The following is a 20,996-nucleotide window of genomic DNA, read 5'->3' as shown; positions in this document are numbered from 1 at the left end:
TTGAAGGGCTGATGTTTCTGTGTTCCTATGCACCAGTCTCTGAAGAGGACTCTCAGTTGTGTCAGTATAATATTTACATTTTTCACACCAGGCCTCCATGTGGTTTCCTTGAATGATGATGATGTACTAATGGACATGCCCCATGGACTAATCATACTAATGGACACATAATGCAAGTTAGTGCAGGATTAAGGGTAGTTTTATTCTGTGACTTACACCCTTTAGAAACAGGATTGGGACTAACCAGTGATTTTTCATTTGGGTTAATTTTAGGCATTGGGGAGCAAAGAGGTTCTTCTGTTCATTTGGGTCTGGATTCAAATCCAGGTCTCCCACAAAAGAGTAAGGAGAGGGTTAGTTCCTTCTTGCGTCTGCAATCCGTGCTTTTGTTGACATGGATTAGTTCCTTCTTGCGTTTGGTATCAGTGCTGTTGTTGACATTTTTAGGCAGGGATTTTGTTTTATGCATAATAATAGTTGAAGGTTGTACTTTTTGCAATGAATGTCTTCAAAAAAACTTTGTGAAAATTTGGCAGACTGTTTGTATTGAAGTGCCTGTTGTGCTGTGGAAGGAGTTGATAAACACTTATTTCTGTGGTATGCTACCAATGAGAAATATTTACTGTGCTTGGAAAGGCTTTGGAGAGTAGAATTCCTCTAACATTAGTGCATTTGTGACTGGGTGAATTGTATCATTTTAGTTATTGGGACTTGAAATCTGTTGTATATTGTATACTGCCAGGAATCTCTATCTGCGCTCATAACAAGAAACACTCAGTACATGGTGGAGCTTGCCAGCTGCACTTAGAAACCATGTGGCTGTGCCAATTCACAAGAGAATTGATTTGTGTTACTTTTACGTTCCTCGACAGTTAATATTCAAAACCTTTAGTAAGTTTGTAATGTGCATGTCAATAAGGTGTGTGGTTTACTGGATTGGGAGAAGATTACTTGTGAAAGTCAGTTCAGAGTACAAATTCCTGACCTTGTTTATTTGACTGACCTCTTTCACATAACAGAATCCACTGATGGTTTGTTTTTCTTCCTGCACAGATTTTAAACGCAGAGAAGTTGACTTCAAGATACAGCTAAAATGGCGGGTTCCACCAGGGAGCATGCGTCCTTTGTACGACGCAGGAACCCTCAACTTCGCTACACCCTGAGTCCTGAAAACTTGCAGAGCCTGGCTTCTCAGAGTTCCAGGTCAGAGAACTTGAATTTCCACAGAGCAAACAGTGATACAGATTTGGTGACTTCGGACAGCCGCTCCAGTCTGACGGCTAGCATGTATGAGTACACACTTGGACAAGCACAGAATCTGATTATCTACTGGGATATTAAAGAAGAGGTGGACCCCACAGATTGGATTGGACTGTATCACATAGGTAAACAACGTTTTTGCATTGATATCTTTCTTTCAAAGATCATTTGTAAAACTGCCACGTAGGTCAGGAAAGCTCTGCACACTTGGAGAATCTATTCAACCTTTTCAGTATCTCGTGAATTTCTGGATCTCCCATTCACTGTTTTACAATGTGTTTAACAATAATGCAAAACTGGGTGACACAACACACTAGGTCTCTGACATGCTGCCTCATAGAGGGAAAGGAAGTGCTTGCAAGCACAGTCTCAACTGTGCTGCTATAGAGATGAAACTAGACACTTTCTCACTGCGACGGAACGAAGGGAAATTAGACCATCAGTCACCCAGACTACATATCTGCAGCACTGATAAACAGAGGAATTTGTGGTGGAGTTGCAGCAGCATTCCAGGAGGATAATTAAAAAAAGGACATATATAAAAAAGAACTGTAGAGAAATAAGATTAGAATTCTCCAATTTAAAACAAAACTGTTCGGTTTTGATATTTCTGCAAAAACCTAAGCTTATTTAGCATGACAACACAAGGCCTATCTGAGCATGTTTGTAAAACCTTCACATACACACAAAGAAGGAAAGTGTGCCAGCTACTGACTCCTCAGAGTTCATTGATGCTGCCACAATTTTTTTTTTTGCCGATAAACAAAATGACATCTCTGGCTTAGTGAGTTTAATCAGGGAGTAACTGAGCCATACTACTGAAGGAGGTCCCAGATTGTGGCACTCACAATTTGCCTGTGTCATTGGGTTAGGGAGGGGAAAATTAGTTAAGTTTGCTGCTTCTCATTGATATCCAGAGACCTCTGCGGGAAATGCATCTGCATAGATATCTTTAGTAAGGACAAAATTGGGCTTAGTTGTAATGCCTTCTGACACTCACTGTTAGAGATTACACATGAATAACAACAACTTGGGTGAGCTACCACAGAGTACAGACTGTACCCCGGTAAAGAATTATGAGAGGAAGCGAAAAGAATTGGTAATTTTATAAAAAGCACGCAGTTTGACTGTCCAACCTTTTTAGGAGCCTAATTCCATACAACAATAACTTATTTTTGTACAGCGCCTTTAACATAATAAAACGCCCCAAAATGCTTCACAGGAGCATTAGAAAACAAAATATGACACCAAACCACAAAAAGGTGATATTAGATTAGATTACCAAAAACTTGGTCAAAGAGGTAGATTTTAAGGAGTCTCTTTAAAAAAAAAAGAAAGTGAGGTGGAGAGAAGGAGAGGTTTAGGGAGGGAATTCCAGAGCCTAGAACTTAGGCAGCTGAAAGCACGGCCACCAATGATGGAGCGATTAAAATCGGGGATGCTGAAGAGTCCAGAAATAGAGCAGCACAGATATCTTGGAGGGTTGTGGGTCTGGAGGAGATTATAGAGATAGGGAGGGGGCGAGGCCATGGAGGGATTTGAAAACCAGAATGAGAATTTTAAAATCAAGACATTGCTTGACTTGGGAACCAATGTAGGTCAGCGAGCACAGGGGCGAAGGGTGAATGGGATTTGGTGTGAGTTGAGACATGGGCAGCAGAGTTTTGGATGACCTCAAGTTTACAGAGGTTAGAATGTAGAAGACTAGCCAGGAGTGCGTGGGAATAATCAAGTCTCGAGGTAACAAAAAGGCATGATTGAGAGTTTCAGCAGGAGATGAACTGAAGCAGCGGCAGTGTCAGGCGATGTGACAGAAGTGGAAATAAATGGTCTTAATGATGACACAAATATGAGGTCGGAGGCTCATCTTGGGGTCAAATATGTCACGAAGATTGTGAACTGACTGGTTTAGTCTCATATGTTGGGTTCACAATGCTGCTGGTAAAATCCAACCCATTAGCTTTAGTCTTCCCAATATTTAATTGGTTGAAATTTCTGCACATCCAACACAGAATGTTGGATAAGCAGTAGGATAATGTAGCAACAGTGGAGGAGTTGAGAGAGGTGATGGTGAGGTAGAGCTGGGTGTTGTCCGTGTACATGTGAAAACTAACACTGTTTCGGATGATGTCACCGAGGGCCAGCATATAGATGAGAAATAGGAGGGGGCCAAGGATAGATCCTTGGGAGACACCAGGGACTTGATTTTCAATCTGGGGTTGGGAACCTGATGCCCGGATAATTTCTGGGTCCCGTCACTGCACCTCAGCTGTGTTGCTCATGTGGTACTATTTTTAAATGCTAATGGCCTGATTGGGCAGGAGGCGAGCTTGGTGCTGAGCGGCCTCAGGAGGCGGGAGGTGCCTGCCTGGTGTCAGAGGCAAAGGCAAGCAGCAGCCATGATGGGGCCTGCTGATGCTGCCTTGCCGAGGAGAGGAGGCAGCTCCTCAGAGGGACAGCACCAAACATTAAATGGAATGGAGGTGAATTTCTTCTCAGATGCTCCCCTTTCTTTCCATCAGTGATTCCCTTCCTCTCCCTCGCCTCTTCCCTTCCTCTCCCTTGCTCGCCTCTTTGTTTCCCTGGCTCCTTCCCTTCCTCTCCCTTACCGCTTCCCCTCACCGCTTCCCCTCACCCCCTACACCATCCTCCTGCCTCACCCTGCCCATCCTCCTCCCTCACACATCCCTACGCTGAATATTGGGGCTCCTAGTAATTTTAAACATTTAAAAAAAAACACTTTCCCTTTGCTCCCCAGTGAACCTGACAGCTGTGCACTAACATGCACCAGACTATTGGGGTTCGCCGGAATCACCTTCCAAAATTGCAGTGCCGAACTCCCTGGCACATTAACAAACTCCTATAGGAGCGTAGTGGGCTCATTGCAAGTGATACTCTGGCTACAATTAGACAGACAAGAGTGAAACCAGGCGAGAGCAGTCCCACCCAGTTGAACGATGGTGGAGAGGCTTTGGAGGAGGATGCTGTGGTCAAACATGTCAAAGGAGAAGGATGAGGAGGACCTTTGTCATGGTCACATAGGATACATCATTCACATGTTGAAAGGGCAGACAGGCAGCATATTCTCAAGTCTCTTTCACTATTGTTATGTAAACAATCGAAAGGAGTTGTTCAAAACCGTTCTGGGATGAGTAGCCCTGTTTCCTGTTTGTGATTCTTGGTATTTCACCAGATTTGATCAAAACAAACTTATGGGAACTGATTTGTTTTTACTACTAACTTTATTGCGCAACATATTGCAACACTACCTGAAAGTAGCTTCTGTACTCATGATTTTTGTAGTCTGACCAGTGTTTAGCTTTGCATGCTAACTGTGAGCTTTGTCACAATCGAGTACTTTGCATTCACTGGCAGTTAAAATATTATTTCCAATTCTCTTTTCCTCAGTTTTTTTCTTTCTTCTTTACCCTTCCTATACCCATCTCTTCCTTCCTCTCCCTCTCACCTCCCGCAATGTCCCCTTTCCCACTTCCTCTCAGTTGCTCCCCTTTCTTTGCATCACTGACTCCCTTCCTCTCCCTTGCTCCCCTCTTCCTCTCCCTTACCGCTTCCCCTCACCACTTCCCCTCACCCCCTACTCCTCCGTCGACCCTCCCCGTCCCTAAAACCTACCCCTTTCTCACCCTTCCCTTCCTCCTCCCTCACCCTTCCCTTCCTCCTCCCTCCTTCCTCACCCTTCCCTCCCTCCTTCCTCACCCTTCCCTTCCTCCTCCCTCCTTCCTCACCCTTCCCTTCCTCCTCCCTCCTTCCTCACCCTTCCCTTCCTCCTCCCTCCTTCCTCACCCTTCCCTTCCTCCTCCCTCCTTCCTCACCCTTCCCTTCCTCCTCCCTCCTTCCTCACCCTTCCCTTCCTCCTCCCTCCTTCCTCACCCTTCCCTTCCTCCTCCCTCCTTCCTCACCCTTCCCTTCCTCACCCTTCCCTTCCTCACCCTTCCCTTCCTCACCCTTCCCTTCCTCACCCTTCCCTTCCTCACCCTTCCCTTCCTCACCCTTCCCTTCCTCACCCTTCCCTTCCTCACCCTTCCCTTCCTCACCCTTCCCTTCCTCACCCTTCCCTTCCTCACCCTTCCCTTCCTCACCCTTCCCTTCCTCACCCTTCCCTTCCTCACCCTTCCCTTCCTCACCCTTCCCTTCCTCACCCTTCCCTTCCTCACCCTTCCCTTCCTCACCCTTCCCTTCCCCCTCCCTCACCCTTCCCTTCCCCCTCCCTCACCCTTCCCTTCCTCACCCTTCACTTCCTCCTCCTTCCCTTACTCCTCCCTCCTTCCTCACCCTTCCCTTACTCCTCCCTCCTTCCTCACCCTTCCCTTCCTCCTCCCTCCTTCCTCACCCTTCCCTTCCTCCTCCCTCCTTCCTCACCCTTCCCTTCCTCCTCCCTCCTTCCTCACCCTTCCCTTCCTCCTCCCTCCTTCCTCACCTTCCCTTCCTCCTCCCTCCTTCCTCACCTTCCCTCCTTCCTCACCCTTCCCTTCCTCCTCCCTCCTTCCTCACCCTTCCCTTCCTCCTCCCTCCTTCCTCACCCTTCCCTTCCTCCTCCCTCCTTCCTCACCCTTCCCTCACCTTCCCTCCTTCCTCACCCTTCCCTTCCTCTCGCTCTTTCCCCACCATTTCCACTCCCCCTTGTTCTTTGCTCTTCCCTTATCCTTCCTCCTCTCCCTTTTGCTTTTACCCCTCCCTGCCCTCTTCCCTCAGCATTTCCACTCCCCCTTTTTCTTTTACCCCTCCTCACTCTTTCCCCTCTGCCTGCCTCTCGTTCTATCCCCTGCACTCGCATTTTCCTCCCACTCCACCTTGTTGTATCCCGTCCCCCCGCCTTCCCACTTCCCCCTCTTTCCTCGCTCTTCTCATTCTCCCCTCACTCTTCCTCCTCCCCTCACTATTCCTCTCTCCTTGCTCTACCCCCTCCCCCTCTCTCTTCCCCTTCTCTCGCTCTTCCCCTCCCCCTTCCTATTTCCTGTACCTCTCCCCCCCTCACTCTTCCCTCTTCCCCCCCCCCCTTGCTTTTCCCCCTTCCCTTCCCTTTGCTCTTTCCCTTCCCCTTAGCCCTCTCCCGCTTCCCCTCACAACCACTCACTCTTTTCCTTTTTCTGCCCCCCCTCACCTTTTCTCTGACTCTTGCATCTCATTCTTACTCCTCCCCCCAGCTGTTCCCCATCCTCTTTGCTTTCCTCTCTTCCCCCCTCGTTCGTGCTGTCTCTCTCTCTTCCTTGCTTTTCTCTCTTTTCCCCTTCCCCTCACTTTCCCCCACCCCTTTGCTCTTTCTCCTCACCTTTGCTTTGTCCCCCTACTCTCCGCTTTTACCTCTTCCCCCTTCACCTTACTCTCTCTTTCACTCCACTCTCACCACTGTTAATGGGTGAATTGCCATTTGTTGTTTGCGTTGTATTGATGCCAGATATTTTGGGTGAACAAAGCTCTACCAGATGATGATATTTAGGAAAAGGGCACCACATACCACTTGTTTCCAAGGCAGTTGTTTATGCTTAAAGCCTCTTTAGAATGAAGTGCTAGTACAGCAGCATGGAAGCAAAGTATAATCATACAAATCGGCTGATGTTATGTGGGCGTCTCACTTCTTTGTTTCATAGAGCTCAGTGTCACAATCTCAGGAGCTTTATTTACCTGGACTACAGTTCCAATATAATTTAGGTGCTTTTTTTTAAATCTGTACAAATCTTTGTCATTAAATCGCGAGTGAAAATCAAAGAAGAAAGATGAGGAAAAGCTCTAGCAATGAAATATAATTTATTCCTATGATACTATCTATCTAATGCTGTTAACCCATGATGGAGTCCAACAGCCATCCAAGCAAACCTCCTCCATTATGTCAGGTCACAGCTTTGCTGTCTAATCAGGGTATTGTACATGAAGGCTGTAATTATTACAAGAGCTATTTGACTTATCTGTTAAAATTGTCCAGTTTGGACAAACAGAAAATGAATGGTTATACAGCCTAGCTTAAAGCCAAAATAAGCCTCCAATTTGGGGAGCCTGTGACTTCTCGTCCTTCTTGACCTGTCTGCAGACTTTAACATGGTTGACAACACCATCATCCTCCAGTTCTTCTCCACCATCATCTAGCTGGGTGGAGCTGCACTTGGCTGGTTCCATTCTTATCTTTCCAGTCGTAGTCAGAGAATCACCTGCAATGACTTCTCTTCCTACTCTCACACCGTTACCTTTGGAGTCCCCCAAAGATCAATCCTTGTTCCCGTCCTATTTCTCAATTATATGCTGTCCTTTGCAACATTAACTGAAAAAACAGTGTCGATTTGCCCATGTATGTTGACAACACCTTGTTGTGTGTCACCACCACTTCTCTCGACCCCTCCACTGTCTCTAAGTTGTCAGACTGCTTTTCTGATTTGGATGAGCAGAAATTTCCTTCACCTAAATATGGGGGAGACGGAACCCATTGTTTTTGGTCCCACCACAAACTCAGTTCCCAAGCCACCGATTTCATCCACTCCCTGGCCGAACCAGACTGTTCACAACATTGGTGTTATTTTTGACACTGAGATGAGCTTGTGACGATATATCTGCGCCATCAGAAAGGCCGTCTATTTCCATCTCTGTAACATTACCGAACTCCATCTATGCTTCAGCTTATCTGCTGGTGAAATCCTCATCTATGTCTTTGTTACCTCTAGGCTTGATTTATCCCAACACACCCCGGCTGGCTTACACATTCTAACCTCTGTAAACCAGGTCATCCAAAACTCTGCTGCCCGTGTCCTGACTTGCACTGTCCAGTTCACCCATCACCCCTGTGATCGGTTAAGCAACACTTCAATTTCAGAATTCTCATCCTTCTTTTCAAGTCCCTCTATGGCCTTGTCCCCTCCCTATCTCTGTAACCTTTCCAGCCCTACAACCCTCCAAGATATCTAAGCACCTCCAATTCGGACTTCTTGAACATCCCAGCTTTTAATTACTCCATCATTGGCAACTGTGTCTTAAGCTGCCGAGGCCCCAAGCTCTGGAATTCCCTCCCTAAACCTCTCTCGCTTCTCTACCTTTTTTTCTCCTTTAAGATGCTCCTTAAAACCTACCTCTTTGACTAAGCTTTTGGTCATCTGCCCTAATATCTCCTTATGTTATCATATTTTGTGAAGTGCTTTGAGATGTTTTACTGTGTTATATAAATACTATATAAATACATTGGAAGGATGAATGAGAATGGACAGAGACTGCTTGAGTTGTGTACCTATCATAACCTCTGCATCACCAACTCGTTGTTTCACACTAAACCCTGTCACCAGGTTTCTTGGAGGCAGCCAAGATCACGTCGTTGGCACCAGCTGGACCTCCTCGTCACAAGGTGAGCCTCCTTAAACAGTGTTCAAATCACACGCAGCTTCCACAGTGCGGACTACGACACCGACCACTCCCTGGTGTGCAGCAAGGTTAGACTCAAACCAAAGAAGCTGCATCGCTCCAAGCAGAAGGGCCACCCGCGCATCAACACGAGCAGAATTTCTTATCCACAGCTGTTACAAAAATTTCTGAATTCACTTGAAAAAGCCCTTCAAAACACTCCCACAGGGGATGCAGAGACCATGTGGGCCCACATCAGAGATGCCATCGATGAGTCAGCTATGACCACCTATGGCAAACGTGTGAAGCGGAATGCAGACTGGTTTCAATCTCATTTCGAAGAGCTGGAACCTGTCATAGCCGCTAAACACATTGCACTGCTGAACTACAGGAAAGCCCCCAGCGAGTTAACATCCGTAGCACTTCAAACAGCCAGAAGCGCTGCACAAAGAACAGCCAGGCGCTGCACAAAGAACAGCCAGGCGCTGCCCAAATGACTACTGGCAACACCTATGCAGTCATATTCAGCTGGCCTCCGACACCGGAAACATCAGAGGAATGTATGATGGCATTAAGAGAGCTTTTGGCCCAACCATCAAGAAGATCGCCTCCCTCAAATCTAAATCAGGGGACACAATCACTGACCAACGCAAGCAAATGGACCACTGGTTGGGGCACTACCTAGAACTGTACTCCAGGGAAAATGTTGTCACTGAGACCGCCCTCAATGCAACCCAGTCTCTGCCAGTCATGGATGAGCTGGGCGCAAAGCGAACAAAATTGGGACTCAGTGATGCCATTGATTCTCTAGCCAGTGGAAAAGCCCCTGGGAAGGATGGCTTTACCCCCGAAATAATCAAGAGTGCCAAGCCTGCTATACTCTCAGCACTGTACGAACTGCTTTGCCTGTGCTGGGACGAGGGAGCAGTACCACAGGACATGCGCGATGCCGATATCATCACCCTCTATAAAAACAAAGGTGACCGTGGTGACTGCAACAACTACCGTGGAATCTCCCTGCTCAGCATAGTGGGGAAAGTCTTCACTTGAGTTGCTTTAAACAGGCTCCAGAAGCTGGCCGAGCGTGTCTACCCTGAGGCACGGTGTGGCTTTCGAGCAGAAAGATCGACCATTGACATGCTGTTCTCCCTTCGTCAGATACAGGAGAAATGCCGCGAACAACAGATGCCCCTCTACGTTGCTTTCATTGATCTCACCAAAGCCTTTGACCTCGTCAGCAGACGTGGTCTCTTCAGACTACTAGAAATTATCGGATGTCCACCAAAGCTACTAAGTATCATCACCTCATTCCATGACAATATGAAAGGCACAATTCAGCATCGCGGCGCCTCATCAGACCTCTTTCTTATCCTGAGTGGCGTGAAACAGGGCTGTGTTCTCGCACCCACACTGTTTGGGATTTTCTTCTCCCTGCTGTTCTCACATGCGTTCAAGTCTTCAGAAGAAGGAATTTTCCTCCACACAAGATCAGGTGGCAGGTTGTTCAACCTTGCCCGTCTAAGAGCGAAGACCAAAGTACGGAAAGTCCTCATCAGGGAACTCCTCTTTGCTGACTATGCTGCTTTAACATCTCACACTGAAGAGTGTCTGCAGAATCTCATCGACCAGGTTTGCGGCTGCTTGCAACGAATTTGGCCTAACCATCAGCCTCAAGAAAACAAACATCATGGGACAGGATGTCAGAAATACTCCATCCATCAATATCGGCGACCACGCTCTGGAAGTGGCTCAACTATCACCAGTAACCTGTCTCTCGAAGCAGAAATCAACAAGCGCATGGTAAAGGCTTCCACTGCTATGTCCAGACTGGCCAAGAGAGTGTGGGAAAATGGAGCACTGACACGGAACACAAAAGTCCGCGTGTATCAAGCCTGTGTCCTCAGTACCTTGCTCTACGGCAGCGAGGCCTGGACAACGTATGTCAGCCAAGAGCGACATCTCAATTCATTCCATCTTCGCTGCCGCCCGAGAATCCTTGGCATCAGGTGGCAGGACCACATCTCCAACGCAGAAGTCCTCGAGGTGGCCAACATATACACCCTACTAAGTCAGCGGCGCTTGAGATGTCTTGGCCATGTGAGCCGCATGGAAGATGGCAGGATCCCCAAGGACACATTGTACAGCGAGCTCGTCACTGGTATCAGACCCACCGGCCGTCCATGTCTCCGCTTTAAAGACGTCTGCAAACGCGACATGAAGTCCTGTGACATTGATCACAAGTCGTGGGAGTCAGTTATCAGCGATCGCCAGAGCTGGCTGGCAGCCATAAAGGCGGGGCTAAAGTGTGGCGAGTCGAAGAGACTTAGCAGTTGGCAGGAGAAAAGACAGAAGCCAACTGTGTAACAGCCCCGACAACCAATTTTTTCCTGCAGCACCTGTGGAAGAGTCTGTCACTCTAGTATTGGCCTTTATAGCCACTCCAGGCGCTGCTCCACAAACCACTGACCACCTCCAGGCGCTTACCCATTGTCTCCTGAGACAAGGAGGCCAAAGAAGAAGACGAAGACAAGTTGTCGTGCCATTACTCATGGTACAGAAATCAGAATCAGCAATTCAGAATTTAGTCATATGCTCATGTGATCACTGCAAGAAACTCATATATTTTGGCTGGGTTTTGCTAAATGTTGGCATCAGAAGCGGGAAATTAACAATTTGTTAGGAATGTTGAATACTTGAGAGCACTATAATATTATTGTTCCAATAACGGAAAGGCTAAATGTTGTAGCTGGACGTTAATGATTACTGATACGTTGACTTCTCACTAGTAGCTTCCTGGACACCTCAACAATGAATTTGTTGTAAACATTATTTCAGAAGCATGTATGTTGAGCCTATTTTGCTGTCTTAACTCTATTTGCTTTACAAACATTTCTTAAGGAAAAGTGCAGTCTAGAGCCAGATTACAAATTTTGGGCCCCTCGGTACATAGACCATTTGGGCCCCTCTGCATTCCCACCACTAACCTTCCCCCCCACCCCCCCCCCCCCCCCCACCAAATCCCTGCTGCAGAACAACCCTTAGTAATTAGACTGTAACAGATCTGCTGACTCTGCCTCATTCCCTCATGAATATAGGACTAGGAGACACAGTTTAAAAATTAGACCTTTCAGAGCGAAATTAGGAAATACTTCTATGCATGAAGAGTTGTAGAATTTTGGAACTCTCTTCTGTAAGCTGCAGTTGTTTCTGCATCAATTGTGAATTTTAAATCTGAGATTGATTGATTTTTTTAACTTGAGGTGTTCAGGAATTTGGAACAAAGCCAGTTATATGGTGTTAGGCCACAGGTCAGTCATGATCTCATTGAATGGTCGAACAGGCTTGAGGGGCTAAATGGCCTACTCCTGTTCCTATCTTCCCTTTCTGACAGTGTTTTTAAAGGCTAGAATAGTTTGATCCAGTGATTGTATGCAGTTTTCTGCATTATGAAAGAAAGAAAGATGTGCATTTGTATAATGCTTTTCACAATCACTGGACATCTCAAAGCATATTAAAGCCAATAAAGTATTTTTAAAGTGTAGTCACTATTGTAATGTAGGAAACGTGGCAGCCAATTTGTACACAGTAAATTCCTACAAACAGCAATATGATAACGACCAGATAATCTGTTTTTGTGATGTTGATCGGGGGATTAATATTGAGCAGGACACCAGGGATAACTCCCCTTCTGTTCTTCGACATAGTGCCTCAGGATCTTTTAGGCCCACCTGAGAGGGCAGACAGAACCTTGGTTTGACGCCACATCTGAAAAACAGCACCCTCAACAGTGCAGCCCTCCCTCAGTACTGCGTTGGAGTGTAAGCCTTTATTTTTGCGCTCAAGTATTGGAGTGGGACTTGAACCCACAACCTCTGACTCAGAGGCAAGAGTGCTATCAACTCAACCACAGCTGACACCAAACTGAGCCATGGTTGACTCCAGGTGAGCTTGGCAAGTTTTACCAGGGTGCTCATATTTGTGTCGGGCCCAGATCTGTCCAAAGGGTAGACTGGATCTGCTCGTGGGCCTTTGATAATGATGCTCCTGAGCTAGCTACCAACAGGTACACTAGATGATCCAGAGAAACTTGCACTCCAGTTTTCGCTCTGTTTTGTGGGCAAGTGCCTGGTTTCAGCTTGGTGCCTTCCCCCAGGGATATCTGTTTTTGACTTAATTTTTAACATTTCTGGTATAACACTTTTTTGACATTTTTTTCGTAATACGATGATGCAAGGCGATTAACGTTTTGGCAGGTCTTCAATAGGATGGAAATAATTAATCAGAATTGCATTTTCATCTTTATGAATCAAAAATGTGTGAAATGCTCTACATTAGTTATAGGGCACAGTAATGTCATTCTTCCCAGAATGCATCATTTATAAAATAAATAATAACTCTTCCACCTGGTAAACATATACAGCACTGTTGGATTTCTTCAAAGTACTGGAGCTAGGACGTTCTCTGGGTGTGTGTGTGTGTGTGTGCTATTGCATATGTGTATAAAGAAACTATCGAAGACTGCAAATCCATAGGTTTGATTTTAATTTCAATGCATGATTTTACAGACCATGAAATAAAAATGTTTAACCTGTTTAGTTAAGTAGTTAAACCAAAATCTAATGATCTGTAATGTAAGAATTAAATTAATCTATTGCTAAATTAATTCATTCTTCATATTCATGAATTATATTTTGCTGTAGATTAATCATTAAAATATTTACTCTCCTATTTCCACTATGACATTTTGTCTGCCAGTATTTTCTCTGTTTCTGGAATATTTGGGTTATATTTCACATGAAGTGTCACAAGTATTGCATTATCTTTAGATTTTCCTGTTGAATAATGTAATATTTTATAATGTTCTGAAAACTATTTTTTGATTGAGATGTAATGTGTATGAAATTGGAAAGATCAGTAAAATTGGCAGAATGATCCCTTTCTCTGTTCTCAGGTATACAGTGTTCTGTCTGTTTGTGCTAAAGTGGTATAATTTGAATGTTGTCATAAATCTTCAGTGATTGCACACAGCCTCTTGAGTGAAGAAAATTATTTTCTTTTCAAGAATTGGATTTGGTCTGATTTAACTTGGGTTCATAGCTGCACTGTCTATAATCTAAACCAGAAACCCAAGTAGAATTAGACCATAGACACTGCAGCCACGTTGTTGCAAATGAGATTGGTCAAATATCAAATTTACAGCTGCCTCAGTTGAGAGCTTAAACTGAGATTGTATTATGCATCGTATATGCATGTTTACAATGTGTTGAATTTAACTAACCAAGATCTAGCATTTATTTTGTGTGGAGAATATGCATTAAAGGTAACTGGTAAGGTATCACAGTGTCAGTAATACCTTTCTCATTTTAAGTTATGATTGGAGTTTGATGCAGCTTGAAATAACCTTGAAGTTATTAGCTGCAAAGTTTTAGGGTGAAAATGCATCTGCATTTGGAGGTGCCATCAGACACAAACCTGTTATTGTATGAAAGCCTAATAATTATTCTTTGAAATGTGACATGCCTAAAATATCTTAATTCCTGAGATTTTTGAACAAGTTAAGATTTTGAATAACAGCCCTAAGAAAGTGCTGTAAAGTGTATATATTGTAGGCTTAACTGTTAACATTATTTCAGCTACAAATGACCAAACGTTTTCCAAAATCAGATTATTCTATTTAGTGCCGTAAAGTGGATTTATCTAATCTGAATGGCCAAGTGCCAGTTATATGAATGGCCAATAGATCAACATCCTGTCAGCTACAATTGCATTCAACACTGGATTGAATTGTGTTTTGGGATGCAGCCGAAGTACTTGCTGGCAGCAGTTGAATGTTGAGTTTAAGAAGCAAATATGGAAATGTGTCGAAGTATATCTAGTGACAGTGGCAGTTTTAAAGTGTGATTGACTTTGGAACACCTGATCAATCCAAGAGCAGTTTCCAACTACTCATGCAATTGTCCATCTTTGTACCACATTTGATATAGTGGCACCCTTAAGCTCCTAAAATTACTAATCAGTAAGTGTTGGATGCTACAACTCTTGCTTTTTCTTGGATTGCATGTGTTTATATCAGTCCCAGATTTTCTGACTGCTGGGCATCCAGGACTTTCAAACACTGACCAGAGCATGGATCCCGACCACCTGCCAAGACCTAGGTACTGATCGCCAGGCAGGCCCTTGTCAACACTTGCCACACAGCTCTCACCCTGTCCACCAGACTAATACTAGAATACAATAGATAGGCAGATCCCAATCTATCTTGACAGAGTCACCAATTACATCCTTTGTGATTGCGACTGTTCCAGTATATAACCTTTGAGAAGGTTGGTCGCTCCATTGAGTTCCATCATCAAGAAGTGTAGGGTCAACTTCAACTACATGATACCCAAATGTCCCTATCAACTGTCACACAAAGAACAAAGAACAGTACAGGACAGGAACAGGCCATTCGGCCCTCCAAGCCTGCGCCGATCTTGATGCCTGCCGAAACTAACACTTTCTGCACTTCCGGGGCCCATATCCCTCTATTCCCTTCCTATTCATATATTTGTCAAGATGTCTCTTAAACGTCGCTATCGTATCTGCTTCCACCACCTCCCCCGGCAGCAAGTTCCAGGCACTCACCACCCTCTGTGTAAAAAAAACTTGCCTCGCACATCCCCTCTAAACTTTGCCCCTCGCACCTTAAACCTATGTCCCCTAGTAACTGACTCTTCCACCCTGGGAAAAAGCTTCTGACTATCCACTCTGTCCATGCCGCTCATAACTTTGTAAACCTCTATCATGTCGCCCCTCCACCTCCGTCGTTCCAGTGAAAACAATACGGGTTTTTCCAACCTCTTCTCATAGCTAATGTCCTCCAGACCAGGCAACATCCTGGTAAACCTCCTCTGTACCCTCTCCAAAGCCTCCACGTCCTTCTGGTAGTGTGGTGACCAGAATTGCACGCAATATTCTAAGTGTGGCCTAACTAAGGTTCTGTACAGCTGCAGCATGACTTGCCAATTTTTATACTCTATGCCCCGACCGATGAAGGCAAGCATGCCGTATGCCTTCTTGACTACCTTATCCACCTGCGTGCCACTTTCAGTGACCTGTGGACCTGTACGCCCAAATCTCTCTGCCTGTCAATACTCCAAAGGGTTCTGCCATTTACTGTATACCTCCCACCTGCATTAGACCTTCCAAAATGCATTACCTCACATTTGTCCGGATTAAACTCCATCTGCCATTTCTCCGTCCAAGTCTCCAACCGATCTATATCCTGCTGTATCCTCTGACAACCAACCTTTGTGTCGTCCGCAAACTTACTAATCAGACCAGCTACATTTTCCTCCAAATCATTTATATATACTACAAACAGCAAAGGTCCCAGCACTGATCCCTGCGGAACACCACTAGTCACATCCCTCCATTCAGAAAAACAGCCATCCACTGTTACCCTCTGTCTTCTGTGACTGAGCCAGTTCTGTATCCATCTTGCCAGCTCACCTCTGATCCCGTGTGACTTCACCTTTTGCACCAGTCTGCCATGCGGGACCCTGTCAAAGGCTTTACTAAAGTCCATATAGACAACATCCACCGCCCTTCCCTCATCAATCATCTTCGTCACTGCCTCAAAAAACTCAATCAAATTAGTGAGACACGACCTCCCCTTCACAAAACCATGCTGTCTCTCGCTAATAAGTTTGTTAGTTTCCAAATGGGAGTAAATCCTGTCCCGAATAATCCTCTCTAATAGTTTCCCTACCATTGACGTAAGGCTCACCGGCCTATAATTTCCTGGATTATCCTTACCACCCTTCTTAAACAAAGGAACAACATTGGCTATTCTCCAGTCCTCTGGGACCTCACCTGTAGCCAATGAGGATGCAAAGATTTCTGTCAAGGCCCCAGCAATTTCTTCCCTTGCTTCCCTCAGTATTCTAGGGTAGATCCCATCAGGCCCTGGGGACTTATCTACCTTAATGCTTTGCAAGACACCCAACATCTCCTCCTTTTTGATAATGAGATGACTGAGACTATCTGCACTCCCTTCCCTAGGCTCATCATCCACCAAGTCCTTCTCCTTGGTGAATACTGATGCAAAGTACTCATTTAGCACCTCACCCATTTCCTCGATTCCACATATAGATTCCCATCTCTGTCCTTGAGTGGGCCAACCCTTTCCCTGGTTACCCTCTTGCTCTTTATATATGTATAAAAAGCCTTGGGATTTTCCTTAATCCTGTTTGCCAATGACTTTTCATGACCCCTTTTAGCCCTCCTAACTCCTTGCTTAAGTTCCTTCCTACTGTCTTTATATTCCTCAAGTGCTTCATCTGTTCCTAGCCTTCCAGCCCTTACAAATGCTTCCTTTTTCTTTTTGACTAGGCTCGCAATATCCCGTGTTATCCAAGCTTCCCGAAACTTGCCGAACTTGTCTTTCTTTCTCACAGGAACATGCTGGTCCTGGATTCTATTCAGCTGACGTTTGAAAGACTCCCACATGTCAGATGTTGATTTACCCTCAAACAGCCGCCCCCAATCTAAATTCTTCAGTTCCTGCCTAATATTGTTATAATTAGCCTTCCCCCAATTTAGCACCTTCACCCGAGGACTACTCTTATCCTTATCCACAAGTACCTTAAAACTTATGGTCACTGCTCCCCCACTGAAACTTCGACCACCTGGCCGGGCTCATTCCCCAATACCAGGTCCAGAATGGCCCCATCCCTAGTTGGACTATCTACATACTGTTTCAAGAAGCCCTCCTGGATGCTCCTCACAAATTCTGCTCCATTCAAGCCCCTAGCACTAAGTGAGTCCCAGTCAATATTGGGGAAGTTAAAATCACCCACCACTACAACCCTGTTACCTTTACATCTTTCCAAAATCTGTCTACATATCTGCTCCTCTAACTCCCGCTGGCTGTTGGGAGGCTTGTAGTAAACCCCCAACATCATGACTGCACCCTTCCTATTCCTGAGCTCCACCCATATTGCCTCGCTGCATGACCTCTCTGAGGTGTCCTCCCGCAGTACAGCTGTGATATTCTCCTTAACCAGTAATGCAACTCCCCCACCCCTTTTACATCCCCCTCTATCCCGCCTGAAGCTTCTAAAGCCTGGAACATTTAGCTGCCAATCCTGCCCTTCCCTCAACCAAGTCTCTGTAATAGCAACAACATCATATTTCCAAGTACTAATCCAAGCTCTAAGTTCATCTGCCTTACCTGTTATACTTCTCGCATTGAAACAAATGCACTTCAGACCACCAGTCCCGCTGTGCTCAGCAACATCTCCCTGCCTGCTCTTCCTCTTAGTCCTACTGGCCTTATTTACTATGTCCTCCTCATTTACTTCACTAGCTGTCCTACTGCTCTGGTTCCCACCCCCCTGCCACACTAGTTTAAACCCTCCCGAGTGACACTAGCAAACCTTGCAGCCAGGATATTAGTGCCCTTCCAGTTTAGATGCAACCCGTCCTTCTTGTACAGGTCCCATCTGTCCCTGAAGAGACTCCAATGGTCCAGATATCTGAAACTCTCCCTTCTACACCAGGTGCTCAGCCACGTGTTTAGCTGCACTATCTTCCTATTTCTAGCCTCACTGCCACGTGGCACAGGGAGTAATCCAGAGATTACAACCCTAGAGGTCCTGTTTTTTAACTTACTACCTAACTCCCTAAACTCCCCCTGCAGGGCCTCATCACTCTTCCTGCCTATGTCATTGGTACCGATGTGTACCACAAACTCTGGCTGTTCACCCTCCCCCTTCAGAATGCCCTCTGTCCGTTCAGAGACATCCTTGACCCTGACACTGGATCATGACTGTCATGGTGCAGTCTGATTTGTTGATTATCAAGTCCTGGTTTGCCAGAATATTTTACAGTTCAGCATCTGCAAGTGCAAAGCTATTCTGTTTGACTCTCACTCAGGTGCTGATTCCACCTCCCTGCTTATTTGCTTTGACTAAATGTAATGTTAGGAAACCTCAATGTCTTGGTCAAACCTGAGCTGAGCTTCAGACACGATATCGGCTTCTTGGCCAAAACTGCTTACTTTTACATCCAAAAGATCATTTCTCTATCTTCGAAAGTCACCTGCACTGAGATCCTGATCCATATCTTTGTCACTTTCAATACCCAACCCCATCCTGCAACTGCAGATCAAGCAAAACTCTATGGCTTCTCTCCTGTCCCAGATACCCATTCTGCCTAACTCCCACTGTCGTCTTGTCCTCCCAGTGCATTGAATTCAAAATCCTTGCCCTCCTCAAATCTACTCAGGGCCTCATTCCACTCCCTTTCAACCTGCTTCCACGCTAGGTCCTGGTCCAGCAAGTAGCAGGTTCTGTTGAAGAAGGCTGCAGGTTCCGCACAGCCTGCCTGGATAATTCATGATAAGAAGTAAAGATTGTTTGTAATATTGGTCATACAAGTGAAACAAAATACACAAGATTGTAGCTCAAAACAATTCTGTATTTTAAAAAATCTTTCAGACTAAAGAAAACGTCTTTGCAGCATACAGGAGTGTATGTTAACAAAGTGGCATCAATGTGGAAATATTCAGTGCATTCTGCAAATTGACCTGAATGTAGAACTTTACACAAGCTGTAGAATTGAAATATTGAATAAGAAAAGCATGTTGAAATGTAAATCCTGTTTATGTAACATATATTTGCTGATGATCTCTAATTCGTCTTTTTCCTGCTTCTCCCTAACCTTTTAACCAACATGTAGAAAAAATTGTGATTTATATTTGTGTGTGTAATAGCTTGCTTTGAACTCTTCTAAATAATATTGATTAAGTTAGGTTCATTATCGGCAGCGCCACAGTACAAGCTGATTGAAGGGTGCCTCCCTCTTAACTGCCAGAAAGATCCTGGACTGAGACAGACATGCAGATGCATCAATTATATACTTTATTTGACTTTGTATGCGATACTATAAATCTTCTTCCTTCTTCTTTGGCCTCCTTGTCTCGGGAGACAATGGGTAAGCGCCTGGAGGTGGTCAGTGGTTTGTGGAGCAGCGCCTGGAGTGGCTATAAAGGCCAATACTAGAGTGACAGATTCTTCCACAGGTGCTGCAGGAAAAATTGGTTGTCGGGGCTGTTACACAGTTGGCTCTCCCCTTGCGCTTCTGTCTTTTTTCCTGCCAACTGCTAAGTCTCTTCGACTCGCCACACTTTAGCCCCGCCTTTATGGCTGCCCGCCAGCTCTGGCGATCACTGGCAACTGACTCCCACAACTTGTGATCAATGTTACAGGACCTCTTGTCGTGTTTGCAGACGTCTTTAAAGCGGAGACATGGACGGCCGGTGGGTCTGATACCAGTGGCAAGCTCGCTGTACAATGTGTCCTTGGGGATCCTGCCATCTTCCATGCGGCTCACATGGCCAAGCCATCTCAAGCGCCGCTGACTTAGTAGTGTGTATAAGCTGGGGATGTTGGCCGCCTCGAGGACTACTGTGTTGGAGATGCGGTCCTGCCACCTGATGCCAAGGATTTTCCGGAGGCAGCGAAGATGGAATGAATTGAGACGTCGCTCTTGGCTGACATACGTTGTCCAGGCCTCGCTGCCGTAGAGCAAGCTACTGAAGACACAGGCTTGATACACTCGGACTTTTGTGTTCCGTGTCAGTGCGCCATTTTCCCACACTCTCTTGGCCAGTCTGGACATAGCAGTGGAAGCCTTTCCCATGCGCTTGTTGATTTCTGCATCAAGAGACAGGTTACTGGTGATAGTTGAGCCTAGGTAGGTGAACTCTTGAACCACTTCCAGAGCGTGGTTGCCGATATTGATGGACGGAGCATTTCTGATGTCCTGTCCCATGATAGTTTTCTTGAGGCTGATGGTGAAGCCAAATTTGTTGCAGGCAGCCGCAAACCTGTCGATGAGACTCTGCAGGCACTCTTCAGTGTGAGATGTTAAAGCAGCATCGTCAGCAAAGAGGAGTTCCCTGATGAGGACTTTCCGTACTTTGGTCTTCGCTCTTAGGCGGGCATTAATTAATAATTAATAAGATCATATTGTTTGGTATATAAATGGTTCCAGGGATGAGTGATTACAGTTACTTGCATAGACTGGAGTAGCTGGCGTTGTTAACCTTAGAGCAGAGCAGAGAAGGCTAAGACGAGAATTAATGGAGATGTTTAAAATCATGAATAGGTTGGATGGAGTAAATAAAGAGAAACTGTTTACAACAGCTGAAAGACTGGTAACCAGAGGGCATAGATTTAAGGTGATTGGCAGAGGAACCTGAGGTGACATGAGGAATGACACGAGTAGTTAGGATTTGGAATGCATGGCCTGAGAGCGTGGTGGATACCGATTCAATAATAGCCTTCAAAAGGGAATAAATATATCCTTGAAGAAAAAATTGCAGGAATGTGGGGAATGAGCAGGGGAGTGGG

General features: G+C 45.5%; 1 protein-coding gene across 13 annotated transcripts in view; it reads left to right on the top strand.

Annotated features, from left to right (window-relative positions):
• Positions 1-20,996, top strand: part of hecw2b (HECT, C2 and WW domain containing E3 ubiquitin protein ligase 2b) — a 431,729-nt gene that overhangs the window by 143,191 nt on the left and 267,542 nt on the right. For 11 of the 13 annotated variants that reach the window (XR_010975402.1, XR_010975398.1, XR_010975400.1 and 8 more), the window contains exon 2: positions 1,054-1,385. Coding sequence is in view for 5 of the 13 variants with exons in the window: in XM_068035672.1 (XP_067891773.1) it covers positions 1,094-1,385 (292 nt within the window). In the remaining 8 variants the exon portion in view is untranslated. Of the gene's footprint in view, positions 1-1,053; positions 1,386-20,996 lie in introns of those variants that run through there. The other 2 variants (XR_010975404.1, XR_010975405.1) reach the window with 2 other exon arrangements.

The sequence above is a fragment of the Heterodontus francisci genome, chromosome 7, assembly GCF_036365525.1.
Source record: "Heterodontus francisci isolate sHetFra1 chromosome 7, sHetFra1.hap1, whole genome shotgun sequence".
In the NCBI taxonomy this organism is placed as follows: domain Eukaryota; kingdom Metazoa; phylum Chordata; class Chondrichthyes; order Heterodontiformes; family Heterodontidae; genus Heterodontus; species Heterodontus francisci.
This window is presented reverse-complemented; position numbering and strand designations above follow the sequence as displayed.